Source organism: Spea bombifrons, chromosome 1 (assembly GCF_027358695.1).
Source record: "Spea bombifrons isolate aSpeBom1 chromosome 1, aSpeBom1.2.pri, whole genome shotgun sequence".
In the NCBI taxonomy this organism is placed as follows: Eukaryota; Metazoa; Chordata; class Amphibia; order Anura; family Pelobatidae; genus Spea; species Spea bombifrons.
The window spans coordinates 23,421,884-23,443,802 of NC_071087.1; the positions used below are offsets into that span (position 1 = coordinate 23,421,884).

General features: G+C 41.1%; 1 protein-coding gene and 1 long non-coding RNA gene across 4 annotated transcripts in view; one reads left to right on the top strand and one right to left on the bottom strand.

Moving 5' to 3' along the window:
* The first annotated feature begins 382 nt into the window (after nucleotides 1-382).
* Nucleotides 383-1,695, top strand: LOC128482658 (uncharacterized). The gene is made up of 2 exons (XR_008351009.1): nucleotides 383-422; nucleotides 1,517-1,695. It is a non-coding gene; the product is annotated as an uncharacterized LOC128482658 (long non-coding RNA).
* Nucleotides 1,696-7,898: 6,203 nt separating this feature from the next.
* CLOCK (clock circadian regulator) overlaps nucleotides 7,899-21,919 on the bottom strand; it is a 34,997-nt gene continuing 20,976 nt past the window's right edge. For 2 of the 3 annotated variants that reach the window (XM_053458510.1, XM_053458501.1), the window contains 16 exons: nucleotides 19,572-19,661; nucleotides 18,884-19,004; nucleotides 18,070-18,183; nucleotides 17,669-17,787; nucleotides 17,020-17,102; nucleotides 14,977-15,083; nucleotides 14,122-14,269; nucleotides 13,764-13,839; nucleotides 13,153-13,297; nucleotides 12,827-12,918; nucleotides 12,478-12,570; nucleotides 11,649-11,807; nucleotides 10,659-10,859; nucleotides 9,462-9,664; nucleotides 8,958-9,213; nucleotides 7,899-8,527 (listed from right to left, as the gene is read on the bottom strand). In XM_053458510.1, the coding sequence (XP_053314485.1) occupies nucleotides 8,366-8,527; nucleotides 8,958-9,213; nucleotides 9,462-9,664; nucleotides 10,659-10,859; nucleotides 11,649-11,807; nucleotides 12,478-12,570; nucleotides 12,827-12,918; nucleotides 13,153-13,297; nucleotides 13,764-13,839; nucleotides 14,122-14,269; nucleotides 14,977-15,083; nucleotides 17,020-17,102; nucleotides 17,669-17,787; nucleotides 18,070-18,183; nucleotides 18,884-19,004; nucleotides 19,572-19,661 (2,169 nt within the window). In that variant the 3' untranslated portion in view covers nucleotides 7,899-8,365. The remainder of the gene's footprint in view (nucleotides 8,528-8,957; nucleotides 9,214-9,461; nucleotides 9,665-10,658; nucleotides 10,860-11,648; nucleotides 11,808-12,477; nucleotides 12,571-12,826; nucleotides 12,919-13,152; nucleotides 13,298-13,763; nucleotides 13,840-14,121; nucleotides 14,270-14,976; nucleotides 15,084-17,019; nucleotides 17,103-17,668; nucleotides 17,788-18,069; nucleotides 18,184-18,883; nucleotides 19,005-19,571; nucleotides 19,662-21,919) is intronic. The other variant, XM_053458520.1, reaches the window with a different exon arrangement.

The following is a 21,919-nucleotide window of genomic DNA, read 5'->3' on the forward strand; positions in this document are numbered from 1 at the left end:
AATTGTGAGACCAGAAGATTTAAACTGCACCTGTCCACCAAAACAAATTACGCAGAACAGCAATAAAACTATTCACATGCGTATAAATAAAGAGTCTTGGTGATTTCAGATTGTGATGATCAGGGTGCTGATTAAACCCTATAACCTAGTTGTTGTTTTTATATTTTTAGATTAGATGCTACAAACACATTTTGAAACCTGGGAGCTAAACTTAGATATGTTTTGCTCTGTATTTTTTCTTTTTAGCCTAACAAGCGTGCTTTAAAAACCTCTAAAGACTCCGGTCACCCATTGACTAGACCAGGAGTGTCCAACCTGCGGCCCTCCAGCTGCTGCAGGACTACATCGCCCATATTGCTTTCAGCTAAAGGCTGGCTAAGCAGTATGGGAGATGTAGTCCTGCAGCAGCTGGAGGGCCGCAGGTTGGACACCCCTGGACTAGACAGTTTCTGGAGTGGGATAGTAAGGAAGAGGCCGTGTAGAATCTTCCTCCATGCGAGAGCCATTTACATTGTGTGTCCTGCTCTTGGTCGTGTGCCTTGAGGGACAGGGGTTAGTGTTGCTACTTAGATATTTTGTGACTTTATAATATAAAGCAATATCTTTAGGATATATGTCTCTATGGCGTAGATAAAACTACAAACAATTGGCACACTTCCCAATGCTCCATGTAGTGCATGGCCAAAGACTGATGTAGTGACCGAGGGTGAGATTGGTGTCCAGCGTGGCCTCCCGGTCTGAACGGCAAGTTATTGCAAGGATGAGACGACTACCCTGACTTCTCTGGATACGTCGTGGATTTTAGCGACAGCGTCCTGCTTAACAGTAAATTCGAGTTTTGGTTTAAGAATGAGGATTGAAGAATTTAACCTCTGTTTATCCCGTACGTGCAAAAGGGTTGTTTTTTTCCCAAAAATTACTTGTTCAAAACATTTGGTCCGGTTTTATATTGCACTGAATGTGGTTCTATTTAGAGATGTTAAGTGAAAAACTACCCCCAATACCATCATTGTGCTTAAACTGTTTGTACAAAATAAGTCAGGTTATTTTAGGCCAAATGACAAAGCTGTCTTTGGATGGAAAAATCCGTACAGGATACTAGTCTGTTTCCTGACGTTTAAGGGACTTGCATATAATAATTCAGTAGTCTGTCTACATGACTCCGCCATAGCACTCCAAACCAAGTATTATCCCCTTAAGGGCAATGCATTGTGTGCCCGTACATGTACAGGCTTTGTCGTGAAGGGGTCATAAATCCAAAACGTTCTCAATGGGGGGGGGGGATATAAACATCTGCAATCATACAGAAAATAACGGTCGCAGATTTTGTTTGGCGACTCTAGTTGCCTTTTTTTTTTTTGTGTGGTTTGTAAAAGGCAGCCATGGCCACCATTTGATGCTGTGATCAGAGGCGCTCACCCTGTGGCCCTCCGGCTGCTGCAGGACTACATCTCTCATAATGCTCTTTGAGCTAAGGGGCTGGCTGAGAAGGATGGGAAATGTAGTCCTGCAGCAGGTTGGACGCCCCTGCTGTAGACTTTTATCCGGTGCGTACAAATAGCTAGAATGGGAACCGGAAAGTCAAGTTTCTCTACCAGCCCCAGTTCAAAAGCAAACGAATGGTAAATAGGAACACAATGTTTGTGGACAATGAAAAAGGAAGTCGGCTGTAAATTATTAAAGTATTTTAAGCAATCCTTTGTGTGTATCTTTGTTCAATTTTTATCAATTGAATGTGGAATAACACGGTGTTATTGCGCCCCTGCCGTGGTGCACTATGCCGTCTCCAAAGCAGCCAGCTAGCTCTCAGTCTGTTGCAGAAAAATTTATGTCCAGAATGTGAAGTACGATGAAACGTGACGGTTATTCTCGCAAACATGTGAACACATGGCGGTTTCTGTATAAAAAACATTTAACAAGCGGTCTTATGAACATGACGCCCAACATACTGCGATCGCCACCTTTAACCCCTTAAGGACCGGGCTCATTTTTCGTTTTGTACCCTGTGGGACCGCAGCTGTTTTGACACTTTTGTGGTGCTTGTGTTCAGCTGTAATTTTCTCCTCACCCATTTAGTGTACCCACATAAATTATATATTGTTTTTTTCAGGACAAGATGGGCTTTCTTCGGATACCATTATTTTGATCGTATCATCTTATTTACTATAAAAAAAATAAAAAAAAACATGGTGAAAAATTGAAAAAAAACACATTTTATGACTTTTATTTGAAAAATCTTTTACTCACCTAAAAAAGCAAGTAAAAAAACTAGCTAAATAGATTCTACTACTTGTCCTGAGTTTAGAAATACCCAATGTTTTTATGTTTTTTTGCTGTTTTTTGTAAGTTATAGGGCAATAAGTACAAGCAGCGTTTTATGATTTCCAAATCTTTTTTAACAAATCTGGTCATTCTGCCTCCATCTCCTCTTTGGAAGATCTTTGAAGCGAGTTAACTCAATTTAACCCCCTCAAACCATATATTTTTGAAAACTAGACACCCCAGGGTATTCCAAATGCTGTTATTTTAACCCTTTCCATGCACCAATTATAGAACTACACTTTGTCAAACTTTGTAATAGTATTTTTTTTTTATTTTTTTTTCACACAAATTGTACTTTAGTTATAGATATACAGGTCCTGGTATATGTCACTGTCAAACAACCCCCCAATATGTGTTCAGGAACATCTCCTGAGTACAGCGATACCCCACATGCATGGGTTTGTCAGATTGTTTGGCTGGTAAAAGGCTACTTTTGGGGCATGCGTAATCCAGGTGGTCATTTGGTCATTCTGCCTCCATCTCCTCTTTGGAATATCTTTGAAGCGGGTTAACTCAATTTAACCCATTCAAACCATATATTTTTGAAAACTAGACACCCCAGGGTATTCCAAATGCTGTTATTTTAACCCTTTCCATGCACCAATTATAGAACTACACTTTGTCAAACTTTGTAATAGTATTTTTTTTTTTATTTTTTTTCCACACAAATTGTACTTTAGTTATAGATATACAGGTCCTGGTATATGTCACTGTCAAACAACCCCCCAATATGTGTTCAGGAACATCTCCTGAGTGCAGTGATACCCGACATGCATGGGTTTGTCGGGTTGTTTGAGATTTAAAATGCCACATTTGGGAAGTGCGCTTTTTTTCTCCATTTTGGTCAGTCTGTACCTATGCCCTATCTTTGAGCTTGGCCACTCCAATTTACCCCATCAGCCATTTTTTTATATATTAGACACCCCTTGGGTATTTGAAGTGCTTTTATTTTAACTCTTTGTTGAGATTTTTGAGAAATTTTAGCACTTGCTCAAAATAATAAACTTTATTTTTTTATTTTATTTTATTTTTTTAATACTTTTTTTATATTTTTTTACACATTTTGCAATGTACTGGATGGTTCATCTAGTGACATCACTGCATAATTATTTGTAAATGTTAGCACATTTTTTTTTTTATTTTTTTCCATTTTTTATTTTTTTTTTTTGAATATTTTACTAATCACATAGTGATTAGAAAGCTGGGTTCCATTGACTTGCATGGTTGAATGCAGTACCTGTATTCAACCTGCAAGTGGAGCCAGAGTTCTCTAGAGGGTCTGGAGACCGTCTAGCTAACTCTATCACCTTTATTGTTTTATTTCCCGGGCCGCCGCCATCTTGCTTGATGGCGAAGATCACCGGCAGCTGCGGCTGTGACCGCTCTCCGGAGCGGTCACAGCCCATCCAAAGGTAAGTGTTTGGTGTCGCTGGATGCCTCCTGATCGAGGCATTCCAGCGACACCATTTAAGTTTAGGAGGCGATCGTCGATCGCCTCCTAAACGCTTTTAAAACGGGCGTCCGCCGCCATACAATGTATGGCGGCTGTTGACGCCCCGGGGAGGGGCCAGACATGGCCCCCGATGCCGATCTCGGCGTTACTGAATGCCTCGACATCGAGGCATTACAGTAACGCCGTTTAAGCGAAGAAAGTGATCGTTGATCACTTTCTAAGCTTATTTTATTTTATGACGGTTCAGGACCGTCAAAGGTCATTTAGCGACCTTCATGTCATGACGGTCCTGAACCGGCAAAGGTCGCGAAGGGGTTAATATACAACCCTTTGCCCCTTTTCTACATAATTTACCCCTAAATCAGTGCATTCGCTGTGCTCTGGAACCATCCAGATGGCATGAAGTACCAAGAATGTGTACAAAAATCAAACGCCATGGTAAAAGGAGTTTTAGGGACAAAAAATTAACACAAAGTTACAAAATTATAACATTTATTCTCTAACAAACGTGGTACATCAAAACATACAGCCACATGTGAGATTTTATGAATGAACTGACATATCTTATCAGGTGGGCTTCTCAAAACATATCTTTGGTTCCTCAGACTCTGTACCAGCGTGAGATTTTATTTTATGTGGCCATACATATACACCGACCGTAAATAAATCGACCGGTACATAACGTATTCAGTTCACAGGGCAGAAACCTAGGACTACTGCAGACGATTCATTGGGTGTTTATACATCTCATTTATCAATAATGCTTTCATGGACGTGGGGAGGAGAGGTATGCAAACGTTTTGGAACACGTCTGGTCTCTGCTATGTATCGCTCCATGAAGCCGTACCTTAATGAGAGGCAAACAAGCCTGGCGTGTTAGAAGCCAAAGCCTCACGCCTCAAATGTTAAGCCAAATCAGATGGCAGCCGGAACGGGCACCTGTGGGTGCAGACATGAAGAAATGGGGAAATAAACCAACACCACCCAAATGCCACCATTTACATATTGATTTTGATCACGCAAAAAGTGATTTTGTCACAAGTTCAATTTATCTTTCTGTCTCCACTGAACGTTAACCCATATAAATAAAGATTTCCTCCGTTTCCAAGCGTGACAGAGACCAAATCAAGCCATTAATCAACAGTACCAAGCGATTATTTCACGGGCTAGAGCGCTGTAGCACTTGGATTTTACATATTTGCCTTACCCACGCGTGTAACGGTGATTAGCGATACGGAGCTATTCATAGGAAAGTCGTTTGTTAAGGAGCAGACCAAAAATGAAATAATGCAGAATTCACAATCTCTTCCCGCCAGCCCTGAAGGAGGTCCGAGCGCCATCACACCTACTTTAGAAATAACACATTTATATTCCTACCACCTTCTGGAAAGTGCTGTCCTTTTACAAAGTCTGCTCTTATTAATATGATTCTGGAAATAAATCTCAGAAAAAGCTATTTCTAGGACCAGATAACCGGCTGAAGCAGCAATCATAGAAGGTTAAGAGACTTTTACCACATGCTGCAGTCCAGCATTATGGCGTTAAAGGGTTAAAACAGCATTTATTGAGATTAAATAGGTTATCAGCAATCCAGCCATATTAACACCTACAGCATGATTCTCATGACTCCTCCCCTTCAGCACAAGCTAATTGGTTCAGGTAGCTATAGAGGGCGGGGTAGGAAAAACAAACTACGGCATGATTCTCATGACTCCTCCCCTTCAGCACAAGCTAATTGGTTCAGGTAGCTATAGAGGGCGGGGTAGGAAAAACAAACTACGGCATGATTCTCATGACTCCTCCCCTTCAGCACAAGCTAATTGGTTCAGGTAGCTATAGAGGGCGGGGTAGGAAAAACAAACTAACTACTTAAAGTTTTTCCTTATTGACAGCTAAAATAGTCACTTTTAAACCTAATCTCACGTGCAACTAAACCAACTGAAAAACAATGATGATGGTAAAGCTGTAGCTCTACTTTAATAGATCCCCCTTTAAAATAGGGTGCACATTATCTAGGAATCTGCTCCAGTCCAGTCACCAGAATGAAAGCCATTGCCAAGAGAAACAGACTGGAAATAACGATCATCACCGGTAGGATTTTGGCCTCTTTTTTTTTTTTTTTTTTTTTTAAACATACTCGATAAATAAAATCATATATTGACGTTCACACTTTACTGACTCGATGGTGAATCAGAACGTTCCAATTAATTCCTTTTTCACAATAAAACCATTAAAGGTTCCACGTTCCTGTGACTCGGATGACATTCCAGCCATTAGCGTCCATAGTGTCTCTAACAGCCTCCCGCAGCAAAAGCAACTAATTCACCAGCAAGGTGAGAACATATGGTTTCATATACTCTCCTATTATATATACTATGGGAAACTCATCATCCTCTAACTCTGTTGTACAACATGGGCCTAAATATTACACCCTTGTATGCCGTTAGCTGCGACGAAGTATTTACTCGCACGCTCCTAGCTCGCCTCTCCTCCCGTGATCTTACTTTCTGAAGGGGCCACAATGTATTTCTTTACCCCAATGGGGGAATGGCCACCACATCCCATGAAGACAGATGCCATCTGCATCCAGCGGCTGGGAGGTTCACTATGAACGCTACGCGAGCTTCTTAAAATGGCTATGATGGAATTATTCATTAGAAACATAATTTGCCCTAAACATTCAAACCATAATTATCTGTCCAATGCAATGAACTCGCAGGACAGAAAGTGCACATCATAGCAGTTATGGGGTCACCTGAATTAGCGTGTAAAGGCACTGTATACAGATATATATATATATATATATATATAGATAAGATATATTTTCCTTATATTTTGTAGGATAGACCCTAAAAGATTTGAACAAACACAGACAGGGGGGTTAGAAATTAAAAGCATCCTTTCGACTAACAGGACATCAAAATGGCAAAAAATATATTGTACGTGTTTAGAATTTTGTGCAAATCACTCCTAGAACGGAACTTCCAATACGATGTCTCTTTTTTCTGAAGATTTTTCGCTTTAAAATATTTTACATAAATAGACAAAAATAGCTTTGAGAGGTAATTTTTTTTAAACCATCTGCAAAAAAGTGCAAAGTCCTACTTATAAAACAATGATGAACCAGTAGTTGGATAAAAAAAGTGGATGGATATTTAGGTCACTATGACATAAGTTTACACCCTACCAAAAACATATAACATCACGCTGTCAGCTTAGAGTACTATTCCACAGAAAAATATTTGATTAATCACAAAAACAAGGCTAACAGCAGCATGTAAACAGCATATATAAGAAAGAAAGAAAAAAAAAAGTACAAAACAAGATGTTTCAGAAAGGGTGGATTTGGACAAATGTTAAAATCTCCAGCCATGCAGCGTATAAAATTCTGTTGTAATATATTATCCATATTATATATGCAAATATGTACACATTATGTTACACCGTCTATACAATAAACCAATTTCATATAGTGTTACGGAGTTAGAAAAATAGTGATAATATCTGTCTGATATCTCTTTGCTTCTGAAAACAAGTTCAGTCCGTCGACAATCCATGTTGTTTGATTGGTAACAAAGGATGCCTGCAACACTTGGAGCCTTACCATTGTATCAAAAGCAATACAAAATCGGGGACAGAAGCAGTGTTTGAGGAGGTAACGCATGTCACATATGGCCAGATTATTTAATCACAAGACCAACAATAACAAGAAGAGAGAACTCTTGCACGTCAGCCAATGTCCGCAGTACCGAGACATATCCTCGTGGTAGCCTCTGCTTAAACCTTAGTAAAGCCATAAAAACCTGACATATGCTGTTGTTCTGCATGAAGGATAATTTTTCTAACCCCCAAGTTTAGCATGTGATAAATTAGGGGTTAATCATGATGCCGGGACAAAACAAGTTCACCAAATTTACCATTAGTGGAGCATATCTTGAGTGGAACGAACCTCCCCAGGGTAACTCACAATAAACCCACATGATACATGTTAGTTAGGCAGCTTGTGGACGATGATAAAATGAATTTAAAAAATGGAACTCAGCAAGATCTAAGGCTACGAGTGGCCCCCGTGAGTTGGCCCATTACACTTGTAGGTGAATACCTTGAAGCAGAAACGGGCCTTTATATGAATGGATCCCACAGAGCAAAGCGTTGATTTCGCCTACAGAATCTTACCAAGTCACCGTGACGGTAAACGTCGGGGTAAAATATATCTGAAATGGCATAGTCCTTTTATGAAAGTAAAAATTTACCTGTGCAAGACACATGGAGAAATAAAGCAGTTTCTCACTAATCATCATGAAGGATGTCTGGAGGCAAGAGCTTGCAAGCACCCCTAGTACCAAACAGGTCTACACCCGAGCCAAGGCAAGACCTGTGCAACAGTCAACCGAGTCCATAGTAAATCAGAAGAATGAAACACTGAAGAGATGCTGGTTTTGCATGATCTGCGTGAGCTCTGCTGCCCCGTAGCACACATTCACACACATTGTAGTGATTCTAGACGCCCCGGTACTGGCACCAGGCACAGTAAGCGGCCCCTTATGAGTTCTTTGTAGCACCGCAGCATTCGCAGAAGTCTGTCCGAGTTCACTGCTGCTGAACTTTGGAGGGATCGCTCATGCTGTCGGCCCTGTGCCGAGCCAGAGGCTGTGGCTGCTGGTGGTGAGATGGGGTAAAAGTATTCTGTTGTACTGGGAAAGGGGACAGTATTAGCTGCGCAGACTGGTTTCCATGAACTAGCCGGGATGTCTGATGGAAGAAACAAAAAATACTAAAAAGTTCTGGTATATTTGTATATCTCTTCAAATCAAATAGCAAATAGAGCTAGTTACACCTTGTAAAAATCCAGCAACATTTGGCATTGTCTTTAAACTGAGGGACCACATATTATCGACAAGAACAATTCTAAAAAGCTGTCACAGCTGGGTTTTGATGTTCTGGGAAACTTCCACTATTTTTGGTGGACGAGCCCCTGATCGGTTAACTAAGAGGTTAAGCAAAGGAGGAGAAAATAGAGGCGACGGGAGGATCGCATTTCCTCAGTTTTAGAGAAAAGTAAATCCCAAAAGTATGTGAAGCCCCCTCATTATTTATATGACTAACAGGAATCGACTCAGGAGACATGATTTAAAAGGTAAATTAAAGACAGCAAAGAGAACAGAGCCCTTGGGTGCGTTACCTGCAGGAACTGCTGAGGCTGCTGGCTGAGCTGTGCTTGAGCCGGCTGCTGAACACCGGAGATTGTCGGCCCCTGTTGCGGCTCCTGTGGATTCTGTTGCTGCTGGGTTATTGAAAGGGTCTGGCCCTGTTGTGTAGCAAACGTAGGGTAAGCAGTTACCACCTGACCCATGAACATGGTGCTAGGGACCATAACTGCTCCACAAGCCACAGGAGTCGTCACCAGCTTAGTCACGATTTGCTGAGCTTGAGAAAATCTGTATAGAGGTAGAAGAAGGAACACAAAACAACTTCGTTATGGGAGACAACTCAATCATGAATAGCGACAAATATAAATCCTTATAACCAGGCTTACAGAAAGGCGAGAGCGTGGTAGAACAACTCAAATGGAATTAAAAGTCCCTGCATTACTCGCAGATTCCGACCATCAGACTCACAAACATAACCATCTGGATCTGAAATAGCGATGGGGAGAAATCTGGAAAGGAGCTGACTTTTTACTGACCTGATCTGCCTGTCCTGAGGAAACGCGGACACGGCAGCTCCCTGGTTATTCTGTTGCAGCCCCGACGGCATTTGTACCATATTACCAGCGGATGGCTGAGAAATGACCATAGTGTTGTAGAGCGGAGCAGTGAGAGTCCCCGTCGTCTGGGTGGTGAGAGAGGTCTGCTGATTGTGTCCTCCATGGAGGGTCTGCTGGCCTTGCTAAAAAAAAAAGTGTAAAAATATTTAACCATTAAAACTCAATCATGTAATAACATTTTTTTGTGAACATTTAAACCCTGACAGCAATGAAAAAAATTGGTTCTGGCAGCATTTCTTGAATTGCTACAACAATATACAGTAAAGACACATTCCTCGCCAACAATAAAGTGACACATCCTCACAAATTACCGTATTTGCTTGATTATAAGACAAGGGTTTTTTTCCGCACAAATGCTCTGAAAAATACCCATCTTATATTCGAGGTCGTCTTTCAATAAGAACTCAAATAGAGGTCTGACTACACGACTAAGATCCAGATCTCCCGCAGCGCTGCAGGGGACCTAGATCCTCCTCTCTGGCTGCACGATGCGCGCAGACATCCACCTCTGCAAACACTTGACACCAGGGAGTCTGGAGCACAGGGGCAAGTCGTATAATGCATATCTGGAGGGCAGAGTGGCATATAGGGGGGTGTATAAGGATATCTGAGGGGGCAGAGTAGCAAGCCGTGGGGCAGATGTGTATCACTGGGGGCAGGTTGGCAAGTAAAAGGAAATAAAAACCAAAAATGCATTTTTTCTCAATCATAGTTTTTTTTTTTACATATGAAAAAAAAGTTTACATGTCAATTAATATTTACTAATAAAACTTTTTTCTCACAAGGTCGTTTTATATTCAGGCTTTTTCTTTTTCTAAATTAATATTCAAATTTTAGAGGGGTCGTCTATCAAATACGGTAGCAAGAGTATAACATTGATTGTCAGCAATGATGTCATACTCTAATCCTGGCTCTATGTAAAAGAAAGAAAATGAAACTAAAATTACTTTAGATATCATCATGAATATCAGTTGTCAAAATGATCCGAAGTAACCAATTTTGGGGTGGCTTATTTAATGAGGGATGAATATCATTGGCACCAGCAAATTCACTCTGTTACAGGGCCACAAAGTACCATTAATAATTAGACAACAGCTACTGAAACACACACATTACCTGGCTTGTGTTTTGTAACGGAGGCTGCATTATGTGCTGGGCTGTCAGCTGAGCAGAGTTCATGCCGCTTTGAAGCTGGCTCGGTTGCATTACTTGCCCTTGCATGGTGAGCTGCGGAAGCTGCTGCAGGCTGGATGTGGATCCCGTAGAAACCTGCACCGGACCAAAGTTTAGCCCCTGTGCTGACTGCTGCAAGAACATCTACAGGAAAACAGATGGAAGTTCAGTAAATTACAGCCTGAGGAGGGAAAACAATCTTTTAACAGTATCAGGTATTAGATCTGTAAAAGGGTGCTCCTAAATAATAGGCACATATCTCCATATCTTTCTATATCTGTGTCAAGTGCCTTCAGAGGCTGCGCTCTGGGATACATAACGTCGCATCCCGGCACTAAGCAGAGAGGATGGCCACGCAGAGATAAGAGGCAACCAAAAAACATCACGGTTCAAAACACCCACATGGAAGTACAGACACTGCCTTTCTATGGTATCATCGCTGACACCGCATGAGTGACCTTCAAGAGAGAACCCGCTGGGTTCCCTGAAAAGCGTTGGCCCTCTCCACACTCTGATCTCCCTGCTTGCTGATCACAGAGGGATCAGGGTGCAGTTTGGTCATCAAAAGTTTCTCATTCTGCAAAGAAAATAAACAAAATAATGAAAATCAAACAAGTAAAAGTATTCAAAACATCAATGTCACCTTACGCTTTCGGCAACATAAAAAAAATATCTAAAGAAACACCCTTCTCAGCCCATCAACTCACCAAATAATTTAAGAAAATGGGTAGCGTTTAACGGGTGTTTGGTTTTCTTGACACATCTAGTTTCTGCCTGACTATATTTTGCACTTGTTATGTATAATCACTATAGGTGAAACCTTTTCTTGATATCATAGCATTTATATCATACTAAATGACAAACACACACCTGGGCCATGTATGACCGAAATGCCTAGAAATGCCTCTCATGGCGAACAGACACCGAGCTCACCTGGAATCCCTGGCCATGCACCATCTGCAGCTGCTCCTGTATCTTGCGCAGCTCCTCCTGCTGCCGATGAATGTTCTCCTCGATGACCCGCGTCCTCTGCTCAAGCTGGTCCTTTAGGTGCTTCATGGCTCCAAACTGTGCCGTGAACTGAAAGATGGGCTGAAAACCATTTAGAACACAGCAGTGGCTCAATTTACATTTTTATTTAAAAGCGTGGGTGTCTTGCATGTGATGACCAACCACAATATACTCTATCACTGGAGAACGCATCTCCACATGAGACAGAAGCTAGAACACGGTATCTCCACTGAGTAGAGATGAAAATGATTTTGGGTAAGAATACCCAAATTCAATTGGATGGGTTTTTTTTGTAACTTATGGGTTGTATCAATATCAAACTCAACATTTTACTTGACTGTTTTCCTTCTGTTAGGTTATACATGTCCCATCCTTCAGTGATGGACTATAGCAGGTGGTCGTCAACAATTGCCCAGGAAAAACCGGCCAGTGTGGGAACCATTTAATATGATCCACCTGCATGTTATTATTCACTGCCGTATTTCTAAGTGAGAGGAATCCGATACGTTTAGGTCATTAACATTTTTCTCACTATTTGCTGAGAAAGTATAAAATTGAGTGAAAAATAGAGAATTAGTCCAGTAGTTGAGGAAACAAGTTGTTGGTTCCTTATATTCTATGACAACATACAGTTTTGTTTATAAATCCTCAGCCATAAAACAGAGGAACTGGCCTTTGTAAAGCAAAGAGGTGGGGGTCTTCACGAGGCAGTTCAAGACACGTTGCCCACCGAACGGAAGGAGACACTCACCTGGTTCATTGCCGGCTGCAGCTGGATGGCGGCTGTGGTCTGCTTCATTACTGATTGAGACATTTGTGTGCTAACTGACTGGGAGCTCATAGACTGCAAGGACACAAACACAACATTATTATTATTACTACCACCATGAACTTAACGGATACTTAATAATACTGTGCTGTACTTTGCTGCTCTTAATTATTCATGTAATAAATACTGATGCAATGTCATGTCTTTAAGGGTTGGAAAGCGTGATTAGTTACCTTCCCTTTATAAAATTCAGATATAAATGTAATTAGAAATAAAAGTTAATGTCACAGCTATCCAGTATACGGTAAAAGAGTTGTGTATTTGACAGTACCTGGCCACTAATTGATGACCGTTGCTTGTCAAGCCCGGATATAGTTTGTCGAGGAGGGGTGCTGGTGTCTGTTGTGATCTTGGTTGGTGTAGCTGGAGAAACAGATAGGTGTCATCATAAATGGATACAAAACAATGTGATAGCTTATGTTAACAGGGCATATAACCGGTTATTACTTTGCAACCAGAGGCCAATGATGTAGCAATACAGTGTTCTGTATATCTTCTTAATGCATAAGTACAACAGCATCAAACCAATAGGAGTGCCGTTCTACCATCTTTCCCGTGATCCTCAGATCACACTAGGTGTTCATCTCTCATACTCACATGATGGGTCAGACACAGCCGTGTGAGAGGATGATTTGATAGAGCTCTTTGAAGATGGAGATGGGGTCTGGCTGTCTTCAAACCTTTCCAGCGCTTCCTTCAGGCTGACGGTGTTAATGTGATTGTCTGACCCGGAGTCCTGGTTCTAGTGCAGAAACAGCACAGACTATTGTTATAGAAAATATATTACTAAATAATAATAATAAAAAATACAAGTACCTGGAGCTCTAATAACTGCAACACAATAAGTGGAAAGAAAATAGAAATAAAAATAATGAAATTGTGAAATATATTAAAAGTACATATAACTGTCCTTTTTTTAAAGAGAGTTTATTGCTTTGGTAATAAGGCTGAAATTATTTAACTTCAATGTAGAAAAACTGTCTGGATTTTAAAGTTATTAAACTCTAAAATGTAGAATTTGAAAAAGTGACATGGGCCAGTTTAAATACACAAATTAGACGGTACTTCAGCAGCCCACTTCAGTCGGAAGAGGTATTCCAGCATGCACCTGAAGCGTCATTCTCTTGGAGATACAGTGACGTCAAAAAATATATAGTGCATGCTGGAAAGGGTTATCCTTAAAGCTTTACAACAGCAGCAGTACTCACTTTATCTGTGATAATAGTCGGAGGAGAGTCCTCAATTCCCAGTTGCCGTCTTCTTTCCGCGCCTACCTCTGCGTAGCTGCAAAATTAAATTTACTGAATATAAACCATATTATAGATGTGTGTAGAGACATACATCTAAAAAATACAGTTCTGTTTCATTATGATATATATACATACATCTAAAAAATACAATAGATCATAGGCTGTCCAGAGCGTGGCACGTGTCTCATTCGGCATTAGCATGTGTTAGCGTATATTAATGTTATTGATATCACTCACTCGCTATTCTAACAGCGCTAATGAATCTGCTGCTAGTCTATAAATAAAATGTCACATTATACACAGAGCTGCGGGTTACCTCACTACAGTATGTGTGCAGACAATGAACTCCGGCCTGGAGTTCCACTGGTGGTAAGTGATGTAGTATCGCGTTTGCAACCAGATCCATTGCTGTCCTTTGGTCAGAAATCTGTAATAGCAAGACTTGCCTTTGCCATACTGCATTACTAGAAAACAAAACATACGATTAAACACGGGCCACATGTTCCCACGCCTTTCTAGTATTAGGATGACCCCGCAGAAGTCCTGGCTACACATAGGATCTCACACTGCACTGGTACTTTTAATACACTGGTACCAGTGTAATATTTGTTAGCAAGACCCATTTGTGTAAAAATATTATGCCAAATAAGCAGTATTTTGTGCATTCATTTTATTGAAAGCTTACATATTTGGGAAATTATACAGCTAATACAATCACTTCCTTCAGCTAGATGGGTTGAGCTGACCCTGTGTAATGTATAATTTAGTGTGTGGGGAGATGTCAAAGAATTCTTACTGCTTTAACTATGCATTATACAGGGCCCGCCAAGCTCTTCCTGCAAAAGAAGCTTCGGAGTAGGACCGTTATAATGTTTAGTAAAGTCAAAGGGGTTACTTCACTAAAGAGAAAGTTGGTAGCGTAATGTGCAAACTCTCCTGCCAACGCTCCCTTTAGTGAATAGACACGACATCTCTCCGACTAACATTTCCATTACTGAAACCACCTCACAGCCTCTGTTACGGGAGTATACCGACTATAGTCAATAATATAATCATGCTGTATTGTTCATCGTCTAGTTTAACTTTTCAATACTTTTACGTATTTAGTGCCCTTACATCAATCTTGACTGGCCAAAGCGGGTGATAAAAAGAGACGGGTTACATTACGTACAATGTTCGTGGCACTTTGCAAGGTTTTCCAGGTCATCCACGTGATAATAATCATAGCCGGAGGTCCCCAATACTTCAAAAGGCAGATATCCTATTATAGGCGGAGCCCTGAAAAGCAAGAGAAACAGACGTCCATCAAACACCAAAAGGGTGTTATAAAAGGCGAACGAGAGAAGACACAGCAGCAGCTGCACCCAAAGCGGACCCTTTTCCTTTGCCGTGTAAGCTGTACTCGCTATGTACGGTTCAGTAACATGTTACTTCTGGCACCTACATTTTATGCATTTCAAACTCTGTGGAAACACAGGTTCCTTGGAAAAATAGTTTTTTTTCCAGCATAAAATACAGTGCTGTATACAATAATGTAGGTTACCATTGACAATGTTTTTTTCATCATGTTCCAATAAACTTTTTCCTTTATCTGCTGACCTGGAGGCTGTCATTGTTGTCAGCATTGTGATGTTTTGGGTGACTTTCACTGCTCAAAAAAAAAAATAAAAAAACAAAAAAAAACGCAATAAAAACAAAAAGTGCGGAACTGTTTACGGAAAAGCTAATAAAGTCCTGTTTGTACAACGAAATCCTGTTCTCCGTAGATGGTCATTAGTCAGAACATCAGGAAGGTTGACTAAGACCGAGCAGTTGTATTGTTTATTGTATAAATATGGTTTCTAGTTTGTGTTGTACATAAAGAATATGAATTTAGCTAGCATTATGTGCAACAATATAACAAACTACAAGAACAATGCAGAGTTCTGTTCTTGGCCACACTAAGGCAGTTCAAGTGCTTTTTTTTTCAGGTAATGTCTAGTTCTGTGACTATAAATCTGCGTCAGAATAAGCGGGAACATTTTTAGCATTATACTGTAGCCTGGCCACAATGTACAGAAATAAGTAAAACAACTACACATTTTGAAGTGTTTGTTCTCATTCATTACACAGAGGAATTACAACATTATAATAAAAGTGGAAACGCACTGGGCGCCTGTGACAGATTGCAAAGAAGTAGTGGAGAAATAGTTCATTTTCACAATGTAAGCCACTGTCAGAGAGAGGCAATAAGGCACACCTGGGACTATTCAGCCAGTTAGGAGGTGGCCAGGGGCTTAAAAGGCAGGTTTCCAACCAGTTAAGCACAGAGGGTGTTTGTGTGTGATGGTGAGTGTGTGTGTGTCCTGAGAGGAGGTTGCTGAACTGAGCCTCACGGAGCAGGTATCCCAGAAGACTAACACAGCCTTAGGTGTTCTGGCGCCCTGTGCGAACTACTCCTCTGGCGCCCCCCCCCATCCCCAAAAAAGAAAGGAAAAAAATCTTGTCACTATCTGTCCTCTCTCCCCCTTTATCACTATCTACCACCTCTGCCCCTTCTGACTGCCTCCCCCCCCCTGCCCCTTCTCACTATCTACCACCTCTGCCTCTTCTCACTGCCTTTCCCCCCTCTGCCCCTTCTCACTGCCTTCCCCTCCCCCCTCTCCCTACTTCCCATTATTTTTACTTACCTAGTCCTGCTGTGGGATCGGGAGGCGTCCGTCTTCCCGTTCTGCCGCAGTGCACGCTTCACAGCTGAATGTGAAACGCCGGCACCGCAACGGAGTCACGGAGAGTGAGGTGGCGCCGAGCGGTTGCTCGTGAAGTTTTCATGTATCTCCTTATTGTAGAACTAGCTATACTTGGCTGCGTTATATACTTTGCCAGCTAATCCAAGCGCCTGAAAACAAGATGCACAGGGCACCATGGCAACAGGGGCAACTGCCCGGGACTTAAATTAAAACATCGGCTTTTTTTTTGTTTCAACTTTATTTAACATCCTCCCTGTTAAATAAAGTTAAAAAAAAACTTTATTTAACATGGAGGATGTTAAATAAAGTTAAAAAAACAAACAAAAAAAGCCGATGTTTTAATTTAAGTCCCGGGCAGGGGCCCCTGCTGGCATTATTTTTAATCCTGTTTGAAGAATGCTGTGCCCACAACCGTCAAAATACCCACCAGAGACACATAAGCACCGTCACAAACTAATATTCACTAACTAATACCAAATACACACCTATGGTCCAAAAAGAGAAATTTCCACTCCAAGCTGTGTCTGGATGTAAACTCTTCATTGGGTTCCTCCACGGTACACATTTCCTTAAGGTGCAAAAGACGTGAGCGTTACCATGTGAAACAAACATATCAGGAAGACACCATCACCAGCATCAGCCACCTCGGTTTAGTTTTTTTAAATGACTACATATAACAGCGTAAAGGGACACATAAACCAAACATATGCACTTTCATACATATTGACAGCCGAACGTCCCCTACACCAAGGTCGGCCAAGAGAGCCGCCATATGCATGATTGGGACTTATTATACTGTTTCTGATGCTCCCAAACAGCTCTCTTACTGCCACCATTGTGAAAAAGGAAAAGAAAATAGAAGTGGGCTTTTTGAGTATTAAAGCCATAATTGGCTAGTTCAAGCCATTTGTTCAAAGCCGTTTCACTACACACTTTCTCGGGAGAGTTTGTTCATGATGTACACAATATTTCAGGGTGTCACCACCGTAAATTAAACGGATATTCCCACCCTACTTTTTACATTACAATATTTGTGCTGGGACATCTCTCTCACAGAACATGTTTTATATGCTCCTTATAAGAAGTAAAACAAAGAATCAACCAATTTAGGAATGGAGATTACGTCAGTTATACCTTAATAAACTGGGGGGTAGCTAACCTGACAGTAGCTACAAAGCAGACTCTCTCTTCGTAGGAAGGTCTAAGAGATCTCTGTAATGCACCATCAAAACCATTGCGCGTGGAATTAGACACTGAAAAGGACGAATAAGTAGGTGGTTAGCATTCTACAAAGCAGTACTTCTTCCATAAGCATCCAAACCATCAATAAGACATTTTTAAAAAGTAGTGTAAATGTTTTCAAGACTTTAGACTCACAGGAGAGCTGAAATTCATTGTGTTTGCGGCAAGACTAAGTAACATGTCCTTAACTCACCTTCCTTCCTACCATCTTACACCAAAGGAAAGGGGTAGACTAACAGCGTAAGATTACATTTTCTTCAACAAAAGCCATGACGATATATTACGTAACCTACCATTATTTAAAGACTTGAAGTTTCCAATAAATTTTACAAATTCATATGTAGCTGGCTCTTTTGGGTCTACTGTGCCTCGCAGCATGTGACAGCAGAATTCAAGTTCATTTTTTGCTGGAATAAGAGAAACACATGTTTGTGTTAACTTCCACAATCGTTTTAGTAACCAAAAAAAAAAAAAGCAAAAGCACAGAAGCACTTGCCTTTCAATACGTTCGCTAAGAGTTTAAAAAAAAAAACTCCAATCAAGTCTACGGGAAAATTATATCATGGCCTCCAATCCCCTTACCCGAGAACTCTCTGGGTTATGTGGAGGTGCTTTGTCTTTTTCTGTGGGACAGCCCCCCTCCCCCTCATGCACTTTCCCTCCAGAAGAAGGAGTGCTCTTGGAAGCTTACCCAAGGAAGGCCCGGGTGCACAGACCACCCTCACAAATCCAGAAAATAAAGTGGGTCTATGTGACTTGTTAGCTCTGATTCTGGGCCTGTCCGTGTCTGACTTGTTGGACGGACCAAGGTTATGTTTTATACTGCCCCCATTTGTGACACTATGACCAGGAAGAAGGTTAACCTTTTTCGTTGTTAAGGAGCTGGTTACGTAAAAATGGCTGATGTGGTTGACCCACCGGCGTCTGTGGCATGGTCCAAGACAGAGAATGCTTTTGCAACCAGAACTGGATACATTGGATTGCGTGTTAATATAACATGCTTTGACCGTGAATTGCCTTTGTCATTGAGAGTACACATTATACAAGTTCAACAAAATAGCTTTTTTTTTTTTACTCAAATAATATGAAAGTCTTACTGAAACTTACTTTTCAGATAGTCCGAGTTCAAAGAACCACTTTCCAATGTGCGTGTAGACAGTATTTTATAAACTTCTGAATGTTCCCCCTCGGGGACAAAATTAAATATACTCTGATCAACAAGATCAGACTAGAAAAACAGAAAGAATAGGATAAATTTATTAAGTTTCAGGGAAACAATCACTACAAGTTTAATTATATATACACTATATATATATATATATATATATATATATATATATATACATATACATATACATACATATACACACATATATATATACACACACACACACACACCACACATTATACATGATATATCAGCTATGAACTACATGAATACAGTATTGATATCTCCCCATCACATTTGATAAATTATTTCAGATCAATTTGATTACTGAAAAAAAAAAATACAATTTCCTTGCAAAACGTAAACCTTCATATAGTTGTAGCCTTTGTTGCTCGTCACAATCCCAAATAGTTTGGATATCCTAGATTGGGCAGGGGCAGCTATATGAAAAAGTTTATTATTCTGTACATGTAGATACTTGTAAAAATGTCTTCGTGTATTTTAGTACAATGTACCCCCTCATCAGGGACGCAGAGGGAATATTATGTGAACACCGAGCAATCACAAATAATTAAAAGGCAGTCAATTTCAAAAAGAAAACGTAGCATGCTGTTCCGCTGAACTTACGGGTAAATGTTCAAGTAAGGGAGTCACACTTTCTGAAACATAGATTATACTGCCATCTGTCATAACAGCCAGGAAAAATCCATCAAGTGCCTGAAACAAAAAAATAAAATAATCAGAAAACATTAACGTTAAGTGATAATTATTTAGCATGTGTTCAGAGTGCCGGCAAACTTTAATAACAGACTGATCAGCACATGCGCAGAACTCTAGAATATGGAGTGGGCAGGTAGCGCTCCAAATGCTGCAAAATGGGAAATACCTGCTTTATAACCAGGATTTACGCAGCCTCATCAACGATTAACGTGCAATAAAGGAAAACCTGCAGCTCAACCCCCATACACCCCCACGGTTCTGTTTTCACTCAACCAGAACCCTTAAAGAGATTTTCAAACAAACACATCTCATACAATCCGAATAAATAGGAACCAGGAAGGAGGCAAATACATATGCAAGGATTACATAGGTATTTGCAATGGGGACCACACAGCTATCATATGCATTAAAGTGGAGCGTCGCTTTAATATATATACCCAAATGTCAACTAGGATAAAAAAAAACAGTAATTTTACTCACCGTAAATTCTCTTTTCCCAAGTATAGTGGCAGTACCGTTGGGGTTTGCTCTCTTCCCCGGGACAAACACTAAAAAAGATAGAAGGGGTTAAGCTCCACCCCCCCCTTACCCTATAACTGCACGTACCGGCGACCAGCAGTCAGTTAATAACAAGAGGACCAAAGGATGGAAAAACATTATCTTATAACGAAATTAGGGAGGGAAACCTGTACTGCCACTATACTTGGGAAAAAGAGAATTTACGGTGAGTAAAATTACTGTTTTTCCCGGCGTATAGTGGCAGTAACGTTGGGATATAGCAAGATCCCCCCCAAAAAGGGAGGGAGTTAGATCTTAACAGCGTGCAGGACTTGACGTCCAAACTCAGCTGCCGAAGCAGAGGAAATGTCCAGTCTATAATGTTTAATGAAAGTGTTCCATGAGGATCACGCTGCTGCTTCACAAATCTCCTCCGGAGAGACTGAAGACCTGGAGGCCCAAGAGACAGAGAAGGATCGTGTGGAGTGAGCCTCAATCGGAGGAGGAATAGTCGCACCACAGGAGTCATATGCCAGCCGGATGGCATGGGAGCCATCTGGCCAGGGTAGATTTAGATACAGCTTGACCTGAAGATCTTACATGGAACTAAAGGAACAGATGGTCAGATGAGCGAAATGGAAGCGGTACGCCCCAAATATATGGTAAGAGCTCTCTTAACATCTAGACAGTGCCAGTCACTTTCTTCTGGTGTCATAGGGTTTGGAGAAAACGTTGGCAGGACTATAGGTTGGCTAATATTAGCTTGAGATAAGACTTTAGGCAGGAATGACGGCCTAGGATACATAAGTACGTCGTCCTGATGAAAGATGAGAAAAAACCTTTTGAGGCCGAGAGAGCCTGGAGTTCCTCAATCCGTCGTACCGATGTGACAGCTACTAAAAATGCTGTCTTCAGGGAGAGGAATATAAGTGAAACCTCTTGGAGAGGCTCAAACGGAGTCGAGCATAGAGCCTTGAGCAGAACGGTAAGATCTCACGGTGGAAAAAACGATGTAACAGGAGGTCTCTAATCGTGATGGCCTTAAAAAAATCTCCGAATGAAATGATCCGACGCCAGATTGAGTATCAGAAAATGACGAAGAGCAGACATCTGCCCTTTTAAATGTTGCAACCTTGAGGCCCGCTTTAAATCCCACCTGTAAAACACGCAGAATGACCGGAATGGGTGGAGAAGACTGCAGGCCTTGAGACTGACACCATTCAAGAAATTTCCTCCAGGTTCTTAGATAAAATCTTGATGTAGAGAGATTTACTGACCCCAAGAGGAGAGTAGTCATAACTGAGTCTATACCTTGATATTTCATGATCAGCCTTGCAGCAACCAAGCCGTCAATCTGAACATTTGAAGGATGTGGAGTGGAATTCCCTTTGTCTCCAAAACGTCTGCGGACAACGGAAGGTCCCCATATGTCACCGAAAGCTGGCAAAGGTGGGAAAACCAGCTCCGGTTTGGCCAGAACGGGATAACTGCCAGTACTCTTGCCTTGTCCATCTTGACTTTGAGCAAGACTCGAGGAATCATAGACACCAGAGGAAAGATGTATGCCAGGTTGAATCGCCACTTGATCTCCAGACCATCCAAAAAAAGGAGGGAAAACCATTCTGTATAGAGAGGCAAAAAAAGGGACTTTCCGATTCAGTCTTGTCGCCATGAGATCCACTTCCGGCAGGTCTACTATTGCCACCAACCCTTGAAAAATAGGCGGATGAAGGGACCAATCTGCTTGAGAACATCTG